General features: G+C 42.9%; 1 protein-coding gene across 2 annotated transcripts in view; it reads left to right on the top strand.

Annotated features, from left to right (window-relative positions):
* Positions 1-12318, top strand: part of LOC139375749 (rab GDP dissociation inhibitor beta-like) — a 28752-nt gene that overhangs the window by 15624 nt on the left and 810 nt on the right. For both annotated transcript variants that reach the window (XM_071117568.1, XM_071117574.1), the window contains exon 10: positions 12216-12270. In XM_071117568.1, coding sequence (XP_070973669.1) covers positions 12216-12270 — 55 coding nt within the window. The remainder of the gene's footprint in view (positions 1-12215; positions 12271-12318) is intronic.

Raw genomic sequence — 12318 nt, 5'->3', positions numbered from 1 at the left:
GTTTAAGATTTTTTTTACTACTGAATTTATTTAAGCTTGCCATAAAAGGGTTTGAATAATTATTCACTCAATACATTTCAGCTTTTCATTTTTTTTAACATAATGAATGGGTAGGCAGGCTAGTGACAAAAACATATCTACATTTTAATATATTGTAAATACGGCCTGTAAACACAACAAGATGTAGAAAAAGTCAAGGGGTGTGAATACTTTCTGAAGGCACTTTTAAATATTGTCTCGCCCATTAACCCTCTTAATGGCACACAGTCAATTGTCTGCAGGCTTAAAAATCCTTATTTAATAGGTCTCCTCCCCTTCATCTACACTGATTTAACAAATTTACATCAATAAGTGATCAAATCTTTCATCTGGATAGTTCATGGAAAGTGCAGGTGTTCCTAATGTTTTGTACACTGTGTGTATTGATCTATCTAGGGCCCGTAAGTAAGTAAGCATTCCAGTCACCACGTTTCCATCCACAGTTTTTAATGCGAGTCAAGTCATACCGTATAAAAACCACGACAGTTGTGATGGAAACGACAGTTGTGATGGAAACGACAGTTGTGATGGAAACAGGAAGTTTCAGTACAATTTGTATAAATACCGACAGGTCATTTATTCATTGGGGTGGCAGTGGTTAGAGCGTTGGACTAGTAACCGGAAGGTTGCAAGTTCAAACCCCCGAGCTGACAAGGTACAAATCTGTCGTTCTGACCCTGTTCCTAGGCCGTCTGTTACGAATCCCTTTTGGCCCGACAGTCTAGGGGTGATGGTAGTGAGACCCGTAACATAACTCATGTAAATTATAATTGTGACAAAGTAAAAGTGTGAACGTAATAACCAGGACAACTGAAATCTACCGTCAAACTCAAGGTTTATTTGATAAACACACGGTAATGGGGGGAGCAGGAAAAGGGGCTGAGCTGGACCCAAGGAAAGAAACAAATATGCAAAAACACCCCTAAGCTAGACTAGCCTACTTTAACAACAGCTAACTAACTAACCAAAAATACAGTGGGTGGTCCGCCCAGTTCTAACTAGTGTTTTTAACAAAGTTTACCTACGGGCAGTGTATGCCCATGGGCGACTTGTCTTGGTTTCCCCCTTTTCCCACCAGCAACAAACAAACACCATAACCAAAACAATACTCACAGGAGATGACAAAATGATTTGGAGGTGCTCAAACAAAAGAGGTTAAGACGCAAAGAGAGAGATCTACATACATGGTATTTACAAAGAGATTGAGCTACTGAAATCTATAAAGAACAGAAATCTACCAACATGGCATTACAAAGAGATTGAGCTAGAAATCTATATAGAACAGAGATCTACCAACATGGCATTACAAAGAGATTGAGCTCTTGAACAAACAAATGATGGGGTTTTTAAACCATGGGGAAGGAACTGTGATAGGGTAGGAAACAGGAGGAGGTGTGTCTTCTGATTGATGGGTTGATTGTTGACTGATTGGGGAGTGATGATTTTCACCTGTGAGGGGAGAAGGAGAGAAAAGAAACACACACACACACACACAGGATACACACAGGATAACTGTATCCGTAACACCGTCATTGAAAATAAGAATTAGTTCTTAACTGACTTGCCTGGTTAAATAAAGGTAAAATAAAAAAATAAATTCGACATGGTGGAAACGTTTTGTGTCGTTATAATTAATTAGCGAGAAATGGCAGTTGGAAATGGCTTTATGTGCAAATGTTGCTATAATAACCATCATATCGAAGTATACTTCACGCGATAATTGAGTGTTTGGTATTCCCATTACAACTAGGGAAACCATGTAATTTATTAGGTGTACAGATTACATAAATTAAGAGGGGGGGTGAAAGTGATTATTCTTTCCAATAATTATTGAAGGTCTTATTCTGGTGACCTGATGGTCGATGCTTGACTTTTGACAAATAAACATATAAACAAATAAACATATTTCATAATATTCCATAATAATGTCATAGTCTACCCATACAGCCTACCTGCACTGTATCTGCGAGCTGTTGGCTAGAGCGCACGTGGCAAGACCATAGTACTGTAGGTACATTTTCTATTTGTGATAAAACTACCGGTAGAGTTGAACATGTGATGGAAACACATTGAACTTTACAATTTTTTTTTTTTTGGTAAATGAAAATGTAGAGCCACTGAACACGCCGTTTGGCACGTATATAAATCCTCGGGCATTATCACTTAAATAACGCACGGTACATACAATTCAATAGTTCATTTTTACATGTTTTGTTTGAGCTACTTTTGGAAGCAAAAGTGGAATTGAAAACATTGTTATTGTTGAATTCTACTTTCATAATAGCAAGCTAGGACTGATGGTTTGGCTAGCTAAACTAGTAAGGCCGTTTTAGTTACCTTTTAGGTAACTACTGTAGCTATATAGTAAACTTGCTAGCTAGCTACTTCACATTTATATGCGTTCTACGGAAATCAATGCAACTCTGGAAGGTCAGTTCCACTCCACTAGCGCGTCGTGGAACACACTTTTCCTTACACTGTTGACTATCCCTTACATAACAGTATAATAGTTACAGTAGTAAACCAAAAATCAAATTGTATTTGTCACTTGTTTCGTAAACAACAGGTGTAGACTAACAGTAGCTAGGTTTCTATCCAATTGGTGACAGATTTTCATGCGAATATTCAAAGATCTACATAAAGACAATATTTACATTTTCTAACAGTGGTGTTTCCACTAATTCTTTTTTGAATTTTAGCCCTTTTTCTCCCCAATTTCGTGGTATCCAATTGTTGTAGTAGCTACTATCTTGTCTCATTGCTACAACTCCCGTACGGGCTCGGGAGAGACGAAGGCTGAATGTCATGCGTCCTCCGATACACAACTCAACCAGCCGTACTGCTTCTTAACACAGCGAGCATCCAACCCGGAAGCCAGCCGCACCAATGTGTCGGAGGCTACACCGTGCACCTGGCAACCTTGGCTAGCGCGCACTGCGCCCGGCCCGCCACAGGAGTCGCTGGTGCGCGATGAGACAAGGAGATCCCTACCGACCAATCCCTCCCTAACCCGGACGACGCTAGGCCAATTGTGCGTCGCCCCACGGACCTCCCGGTCGCGGCCGGTTACGACAGAGCCTGGGCACGAACCCAGGGACTCTGATGGCACAGCTGGCGCTGCAGTACAGCGCCTTTAACTACTGCGCCACCCGGGAGGCCCAGTTGTGCAATTTTTACATTAAACTAAGGTGTCTGGTGCAGTAAGAAAATGTGCGACGTGTTGTATTATATAAACAAAATCAGAGCTGCTGGGTAGGGCTCAGTGAGACAGGCCTGCTGGGTAGGGCTCAGTGAGACAGGCCTGCTGGGTAGGGCTCAGTGAGACAGGCCTGCTGGGTAGGGTTCAGTGAGACAGGCCTGCTGGGTAGGGCTCAGTGAGACAGGCCTGCTGGGTAGGGCTCAGTGAGACAGGCCTGCTGGGTAGGGCTCAGTGAGACAGGCCTGCTGGGTAGGGCTCAGTGAGACAGGCCTGCTGGGTAGGGCTCAGTGAGACAGGCCTGCTGGGTAGGGCTCAGTGAGACAGGCCTGCTGGGTAGGGCTCAGTGAGACAGGCCTGCTGGGTAGGGCTCAGTGAGACAGGCCTGCTGGGTAGGGCTCAGTGAGACAGGCCTGCTGGGTAGGGCTCAGTGAGACAGGCCTGCTGGGTAGGGTTCAGTGAGACAGGCCTGCTGGGTAGGGTTCAGTGAGACAGGCCTGCTGGGTAGGGCTCAGTGAGACAGGCCTGCTGGGTAGGGCTAAGTGAGACAGGCCTGCTGGGTAGGGCTCAGTGAGACAGGCCTGCTGGGTAGGGCTCAGTGAGACAGGCCTGCTGGGTAGGGTTCAGTGAGACAGGCCTGCTGGGTAGGGTTCAGTGAGACAGGCCTGCTGGGTAGGGCTCAGTAAGACAGGCCTGCTGGGTAGGGCTCAGTGAGACAGGCCTGCTGGGTAGGGTTCAGTGAGACAGGCCTGCTGGGTAGGGCTCAGTGAGACAGGCCTGCTGGGTAGGGTTCAGTGAGACAGGCCTGCTGGGTAGGGTTCAGTGAGACAGGCCTGCTGGGTAGGGTTCAGTGAGACAGGCCTGCTGGGTAGGGCTCAGTGAGACAGGCCTGCTGGGTAGGGTTCAGTGAGACAGGCCTGCTGGGTAGGGCTCAGTGAGACAGGCCTGCTGGGTAGGGCTCAGTGAGACAGGCCTGCTGGGTAGGGCTCAGTGAGACAGGCCTGCTGGGTAGGGCTCAGTGAGACAGGCCTGCTGGGTAGGGTTCAGTGAGACAGGCCTGATGGGTAGGGCTCAGTGAGACAGGCCTGCTGGGTAGGGTTCAGTGAGACAGGCCTGATGGGTAGGGCTCAGTGAGACAGGCCTGCTGGGTAGGGTTCAGTGAGACAGGCCTGCTGGGTAGGGCTCAGTGAGACAGGCCTGCTGGGTAGGGCTCAGTGAGACAGGCCTGCTGGGTAGGGCTCAGTGAGACAGGCCTGCTGGGTAGGGCTCAGTGAGACAGGCCTGCTGGGTAGGGTTCAGTGAGACAGGCCTGCTGGGTAGGGTTCAGTGAGACAGGCCTGCTGGGTAGGGATCAGTGAGACAGGCCTGCTGGGTAGGGTTCAGTGAGACAGGCCTGCTGGGTAGGGTTCAGTGAGACAGGCCTGCTGGGTAGGGTTCAGTGAGACAGGCCTGCTGGGTAGGGTTCAGTGAGACAGGCCTGTCTCACTGAACAAGTCCGTTTGGTGGAAACACCACTGTTAGAAAATGTAAATATTGTCTTTATGTAGATCTTTGAATTTTCGCATGAAAATCTGTCACCAATTGGATAGAAACCTAGCTACTGTTAGTCTACACCTGTTGTTTACGAAACAAGTGACAAATACAATTTAGATTTTTGGTTTACTACTGTAACTATTATACTGTTATGTAAGGGATAGTCAACAGTGTAAGGAAAAGTGTGTTCCACGACGCGCTAGTGGAGTGGAACTGACCTTCCAGAGTTGCATTGATTTCCGTAGAACGCATATAAATGTGAAGTAGCTAGCTAGCAAGTTTACTATATAGCTACAGTAGTTGCCTAAAAGGTAACTAAAACGGCCTTACTAGTTTAGCTAGCCAAACCATCAGTCCTAGCTTGCTATTATGAAAGTAGAATTCAACAATAACAATGTTTTCAATTCCACTTTTGCTTCCAAAAGTAGCTCAAACAAAACATGTAAAAATGAACTATTGAATTGTATGTACCGTGCGTTATTTAAGTGATAATGCCCGAGGATTTATATATATCCTCCAAACACTGACGTCGAGGACATGGTAAAAGTGACAAACATATTCAAATAATGATTTTCCATACAGCACCAGTCAAAAGTTTGGACACACCTACTCATTCAAGGGTTGTTCTTTATTGATATTATTTTCTACATTGTAGAATAATACTGAAGACATCAAAACTATGAAGTAACACATATGGAATCATGTAGTAACCAAAAAAGTGTTAAACAAATCAAAATATATTTTAGATTCTTCAAAGTAGCCAAACTTCGCCTTGATGACAACTTTGCACACACTTGGCATTGTCTTCACTATTATTCTACAATGTAGAAAATCGTAAAAATAAAGAAAAACCCTGGAATGAGTAGGTGTCAACTTTTAACTAATACTTTATTTTCACAAAATACGTTATTGTGATGAATTCCACAAGGTATTGTCCAGACACAAATCTAGGGTTGCTACCCAAGCCGGCTGATCGTTCGTTCTATCAGTTCGGTTGCTAGAGACGTGATCCAGTCATTCAGTCTTTTTGTTCTGCATCTATGGACACAGCCTATGGAACACCGTTTGGGTCTTGTCAAAAAAGATACACGTCAAATAACACAATTTAACGTGTCAAATAAGATTGTTGGCCAATCAGGACCTGAATATAATAATATAATGCAGTGAATTTCTCAATGTCAACAACCCACTTTCCCATTAATAAACCCTGAATATGAATACACGTCATCTGGCTGACTCATCGATCCTGCCCTGTGAAACCTCACTTCATCTTTGATGAATCGATGAATCTTTGTGACATATGAAATACGAGTGATAGTGTAAATCGATGTGTAATAACTACGCTAAAAAAAATGTGTTAAATTATTATGTGATTATATTATATTCAAAGCCACAGTGAGGTTTCACAGGGCAGGATCGATGAGTCAGCCAGATGACGTGTATTCATATTCAGGGTTTATTAATGGGAAAGTGGGTTGTTGACATTGAGAAATTCACTGCATGTACAGTATGCTACGATGCTAGTAAAGTTATCTCGCGCACATACAGTGCTGGTCATTTAAAAAAAAAAAAGTAGCTAGCTCTTGGATGCAAACAATGTTCTTCCCCCAAAAACATAGAAAACGACATCTGTTTCAGTAGCAATATAGTTAGCTAGCTAATAAATAGCAAATAAATAGTAGAATTATGCCATAATTAAATAGATCATGCTAAATGAGGTTGGAATGTTTATATAAAATCAACAAAAGACAATAATTTGTTAATTTTACAAAATTCTGTTGTAATCACACTGACTGTATTATACTTTATAATTGCATTGGGGGCAAACTTATCTCACTGCACAGCCTTACCTATGGATTGTGGATCAATGACTTAGGGTATCAGTCTACTCAGTGACACCCAGAGAACATTAGTGCTCTCTTATTGCGGGATTCTGAAACAACTGTGAATTGAGCCACATTTATTGTCAACCTGTGTGTGTTGAACAGTATTCCAGAGGAAAAACAATACCGTGTGGATGTTTTGGAGTCTGATAACTGATGAGGATGTTGGGGGGGCATATATTGGGTATTGAGTAGACTGATACCCCATTTCATTGATCCCCAATCCTAAGGTAAAGCTGTACAATGCAATATGAATGTCAATACACACAATAGGCTGACTGGGGAGGTGATTTCACACAGTCACAGTCCCGCGATAAGAGCTACAACGCTAATATTTGCATAAACTCTTCACAGTTGTGTTCTGTGGGTGTCACAGAGTAGACTCACATTCCAACCTTGTTTAACATTATCTAGTCTAAATATGGCATAATTCCACCAATTGTAACCTTCTGCATCACTTTCAAATAGGTACTTTTATTTTGAAGTTCCACTATTGTGCCTAATCCTTATTGTGGCTAGCTTCACAACACATAACCCGGTCCGGTCGAACCTCACTAGCCAGATGAAGCGAGCTGGCTACTTATCATGTTTGCTTTGGGCAACAGGGTTTAAGTAGCTGCCTAGCTAGTTACATTTCAATAGGCGAACAACAATTGACTACCTAGCTAATACTTACTCACAAGGATTCCTAAATCATTGCTAAGAATAATGAAAATGACTGCATTTTCTACTGGTCATCACTTTCAAATAGGTACTTTTATTTTGAAGTTCCACTATTGTGCCTAATCCTTATTGTGGCTAGCTTCACAACACATAACCCGGTCCGGTCGAACCTCACTAGCCAGATGAAGCGAGCTGGCTGCTTATCATGTTTGCTTTGGGCAACAGGGTTTAAGTAGCTGCCTAGCTAGTTACATTTCAATAGGCGAACAACAATTGACTACCTAGCTAATACTTACTCACAAGGATTCCTAAATCATTGCTAAGAATAATGAAAATGACTGCATTTTCTACTGGTCATTGTTTTTAGGCTGGTTGGATTGGTGCTAGCTAGGTACCAAGCTAAAGCTAGCTAGCTACCCCAGAAGTTGCGGTCTAACAAATAATGCCTAATTCAATTCAAGGGGATTTATTGTCATGGGAAACATGTGTTAACATTGCCAAAGCAAGTGAGGTAGATAATATACAAAAGTGAAATAAACAATATAAATTAACAGTAAACATTACACATACAGAAGTTTCAAAACAATAAAGACATTAAAAATGTCGTGTGTGTGTGTATATATATATATACACACACACACACACACACACACACACCGTGTTGTAACAATGTACAAATGGTTAAAGTAAACAAGGGAATTATTACCAACGTGTTATTGTAAAAATCGTTCGTGGCCCGGTGTTTTGCTTGTTTGCAGACTTTTTGTTGTTGTTTTTGTTGTTGTACAGCATTGACAGTGCTACTGATAGTGGTGGAGCTTGGCTTGCACATGCAAATTCATCACACACAACGTTTCAATAATATAACGGTGTAATTTGAAGTTTAACTTTCTCTTTTTTTTGACACGCAAAGACCCAAACGGCGTTCCTTAGCAACCCAGAGTCATTCACTCCAAATGTTCCATTGCTATACTGCTAGCTAGCCAACTACGGCTAACTCAGGCACGTCAACAAAGTGCAGCCAGAATAACAGCAAAGTAGCCGCATTTGTTCAAGCTGTTTTCTAGTGTCATTCTTATTTGCATACATCCATAACAATGAGGTGCAATTTCGCCTGGCTTTAGAAAATGTGCTCACTTGTCAGAACACTGTTTGTTCAGAGGAGCTAGCCAACAACACAGCTAACACTATCACTTCAAACTGAAGCTGGAAAGACTGCAAACTAGCTGCACTTTGTTTCGTTGTAACTTTTTTTTCAATTAACATTTCTTTGTACAGTATATCAGAAAAGTGAGTACACCCCTCACAATTTTGTAAATATTTGAGTATATCTTTTCATGTGACAACACTGAAGAAATGACACTTTGCTACAATGTAAAGTAGTGAGTGTACAGCTTGTATAACAGTGTAAATTTGCTGTCACCTCAAAATAACTCAACACACAGCCATTAATGTCTAAACCGCTGGCAACAAAACTGAGTACACCCCTAAGTGAACATGTCCAAATTGGGCCCAATTAGCCATTTTCCCTCCCCGGTGTCATGTGACTCGTTAGGGTTACAACGTCTCAGGTGTGAATGGGGAGCAGGTGTGTTAAATTTGGTGTCATCGCTCTCACACTCCCTCACACTGACTGGTCACTGGAAGTTCAACATGGCACCTCGTGGCAAAGAACTCTCTGAGGATCTGAAAAAAGGAATTGTTGCTCTAGATAAAGATGGCCTGGGCTATAAGAAGATTGCCAAGACCCTGAAACTGAGCTGCAGCACGGTGGCCATGACCATACAGCAGTTTAACTGGACAGGTTCCACTCAGAACAGGCCTCGCCATGGTCGACCAAAGAAGTTGAGTGCACATGCTCAGCGTCATATCCAGAGGTTGTCTTTGGGAAATAGACGTATGAGTGCTGCCAGCATTGCTGCAGAGGTTTAAGGGGTGGGGGGTCAGCCTGTCAGTGCTCAGACCATACACTGCATCAAATTGGTCTGCATGGCTGTCGTCCCAGAAGGAAGCCTCTTCTAAAGATGATGCACAAGAAAGCCCGCAAACAGTTTGCTGAAGACAAGCAGACTAAGGACATGGATTACTGGAACCATGTCCTGTGGTCTGATGAGACCAAGATAAACTTATTTGGTTCAGATGGTGTCAAGCGTGTGTGGCGGCAACCAGGTGAGGAGTACAAAGACAAGTGTCTCTTGTCTACAGTCAAGCATAGTGGTGGGAGTGTCATGGTCCTGGGGCTGCATGAGTGCTGCCGGCACTGGGAAGCTACAGTTCATTGAGGGAACCATGAATGCCAACGTGTACTGTGACATACTGAAGCAGAGCATGATCCCCCTCCCTTCGGAGACTGGGCAGCAGGGCAGTATTCCAACATGATAACGACCCCAAACACACCTCCAAGACGACCACTGCCTTGCTAAAGAAGCTGAGGGTAAAGGTGATGGACTGGCCAAGCATGTCTCCAGACCTAAACCCTCTTGAGCATCTGTGGGGCATCCTCAAACAGAAGGTGGAGGAATGCAAGGTCTGTTAACATCCACCAGCTCCTTGACGTCATCATGGAAGAGTGGAAGAGGACTCCAGTGGCAACCTGTGAAGCTCTGGTGAACTCCATGCCCAAGAGGGTTAAACCAGTTGAGTCTATGGGGGCGCTATTTCATTATTGGATAAAAAAAACGTGCCCGTTTAAGCGCAATATTTTGTCACGAAAAGATGCTTGACTATGCATATAATTGACAGCTTTGGAAAGAAAACAGTCTAACGTTTCCAAAACTGCAAAGATATTATCTGTGAGTGCCACAGAACTCATGCTACAGGCGAAACCAAGATGAAACTTCAAACAGGAAATGAGCAGAATTTCTGAAGCTCTGTTTTCCAATGTCTCCTTATATGGCTGTGAATGCACCAGGAACGAGCCTGCGCTTTCTGTCGTTTCTTCAAGATGTCTGCAGCATTGTGACGTATTTGTAGGCATATCATTGGAAGATTGGCCATAAGAGACTACATTTTCCAGGGGTCCGCCCGGTGTCCTTTGTCTAAATTGGTGCGTAATCTTCAGTTGCGGGCATTTTCTCCTGGGATTCAGGACAGAAAGCACACTTCCACAAACTATATATCATCGAAGAGATATGTGAAAAACACCTTGAGGATTGGTTCTAAACGTTTGCCATGTTTCAGTCGATATTATGGAGTTAATTTGGAAAAAAGTTTGTCGTTTTGATGACTGGATTTTCGTTTTTTTTGGGTAGCCAAACGTGACGCACCAAACGGAGCGATTTCTCCTAAACAAATAATATTTCAGGAAAAACTGAACATTTGCTATCTAACAGAGTCTCCTCATTGAAAACATCTGAAGTTCTTCAAAGGTAAATGATTTTATTTGAATGCTTTTCTGGTTTTTGTGAAAATATTGCCTGCTGAATGCTAACGCTAATGCTAACGCTAAATGCTACGCTAGCTAGCTACTGTTACACAAATGATTGTTTTCCTATGGTTGTGAAGCATATTTTGAAAATCTGAGATGACAGTGTTGTTAACAAAAGGCTAAGCTTGAGAGCTAGCATATTTATTTAATTTCATTTGCGATTTTCATGAATAGTTAACGTTGCGTTATGGTAATGAGCTTGAGGCTGTATTCACGATCCCGAATCCGGGATGGCTAAGTGCTAGAGGTTAAGGCAGTGCTGGAAATGATGGTGGCCACACAAAATATTGACACTTTGGGCCCAATTTGGACATTTTCACTTAGGGGTGTATTCACTTTTGTTGCCAGCGGTTTACACATGAATGGCTGTGTGAGTTATTTTGAGGGGACGGCAAATGTACACTGTTATACAAGCTGTACACTCACTACTTTACATTGTGGCAAAGTGTCATTTCTTCAGTGTTGTCACATGAAAAGATATACTCAAATATTTACAAAAATGTGAGGGGTGTACTCACTTTTGTGATATATGCATACAATTTTATGTATATATGCATAAAAATAAGGCCAGCTGATTCATGATTTGACTGGCTGAAAAACGCTGCCTGACTGTCTGTCTCGTCTGACTCCCAACACGTTCATTACTATGGGACAGCTGGAGATCAAATTTGAATATTGAAACAATGTTGCAAATGTTGGAGAGACAGACAGCAATGTTTATACAAATCTCTGCTGTTGAAGACTGTTGGTCTAAAAGAAATGTGAGATAATGTCTAGATGTTTTTTATAGTGGAGATCAAGTTTCTAAGTTGCATGTCTGGGCTGATGAGACAGTGGATCGTGCAGTCAGATGGAACAGAGTAAATGGCCATTTTACTGTCATAGATTTAGCCGGTGGTAACTTGTGGAATAGACACCGGCTGGAATGCGGTTTAAACCAATCAGCATTCAGGATTAGACCCACTCGTTTGTTAAAGGGAATTATAAACTTGGTGGTTCGAGCCCTAAATGCTGATTGGCTGACAGCCATGGTATATCAGACCATATACCACGGGTACGGCAAAACATTTTTACTACTCTAATTACATTGGTAACCAGTTTATAATAGCAATAAGGCACCTCGGTGTTTGTGGTGTATATGGCCAATATACCACGGCTAAGGGCTGTGTCCAGGCACTCCACATTACGTCGTGACTAAGAACAGCCCTTAGCTGTGGTATATTGGCCATATACCACACCGCCTTATTGCTTAAATAATGCATGCTCTAGAATGCCCTTCAAGCCAATGAGAAACGAGTATTCAACAATGCCATGGTACGAACTGTTTTTTTTACTACTAGCACAGGGGCTCATCACTGGAACACAATGCTGTAAATACTGTTTTCACACTACTGAGATGTACTGCACTGGCCTGGTAGCATATCCTCCATTCGTTGATGTTTTCTGACCCTGTTCAAACCTTCTCTCCTCACAGGTTTGTGAGCGTCAGTGATCAATATGCACCAACTGACATGGGAAAAGACAGCCAGGTGAGTGAACTAGTCCTAATCCTCATGTTGGCCTTTGTTTTATTTATG

This window comes from Oncorhynchus clarkii, chromosome 2 (genome assembly GCF_045791955.1).
Source record: "Oncorhynchus clarkii lewisi isolate Uvic-CL-2024 chromosome 2, UVic_Ocla_1.0, whole genome shotgun sequence".
NCBI classification, from domain to species: Eukaryota; Metazoa; Chordata; class Actinopteri; order Salmoniformes; family Salmonidae; genus Oncorhynchus; species Oncorhynchus clarkii.
The sequence above is the reverse complement of the archived record's forward strand: the minus strand, read 5'-3'. Positions and strand labels throughout refer to the sequence as shown.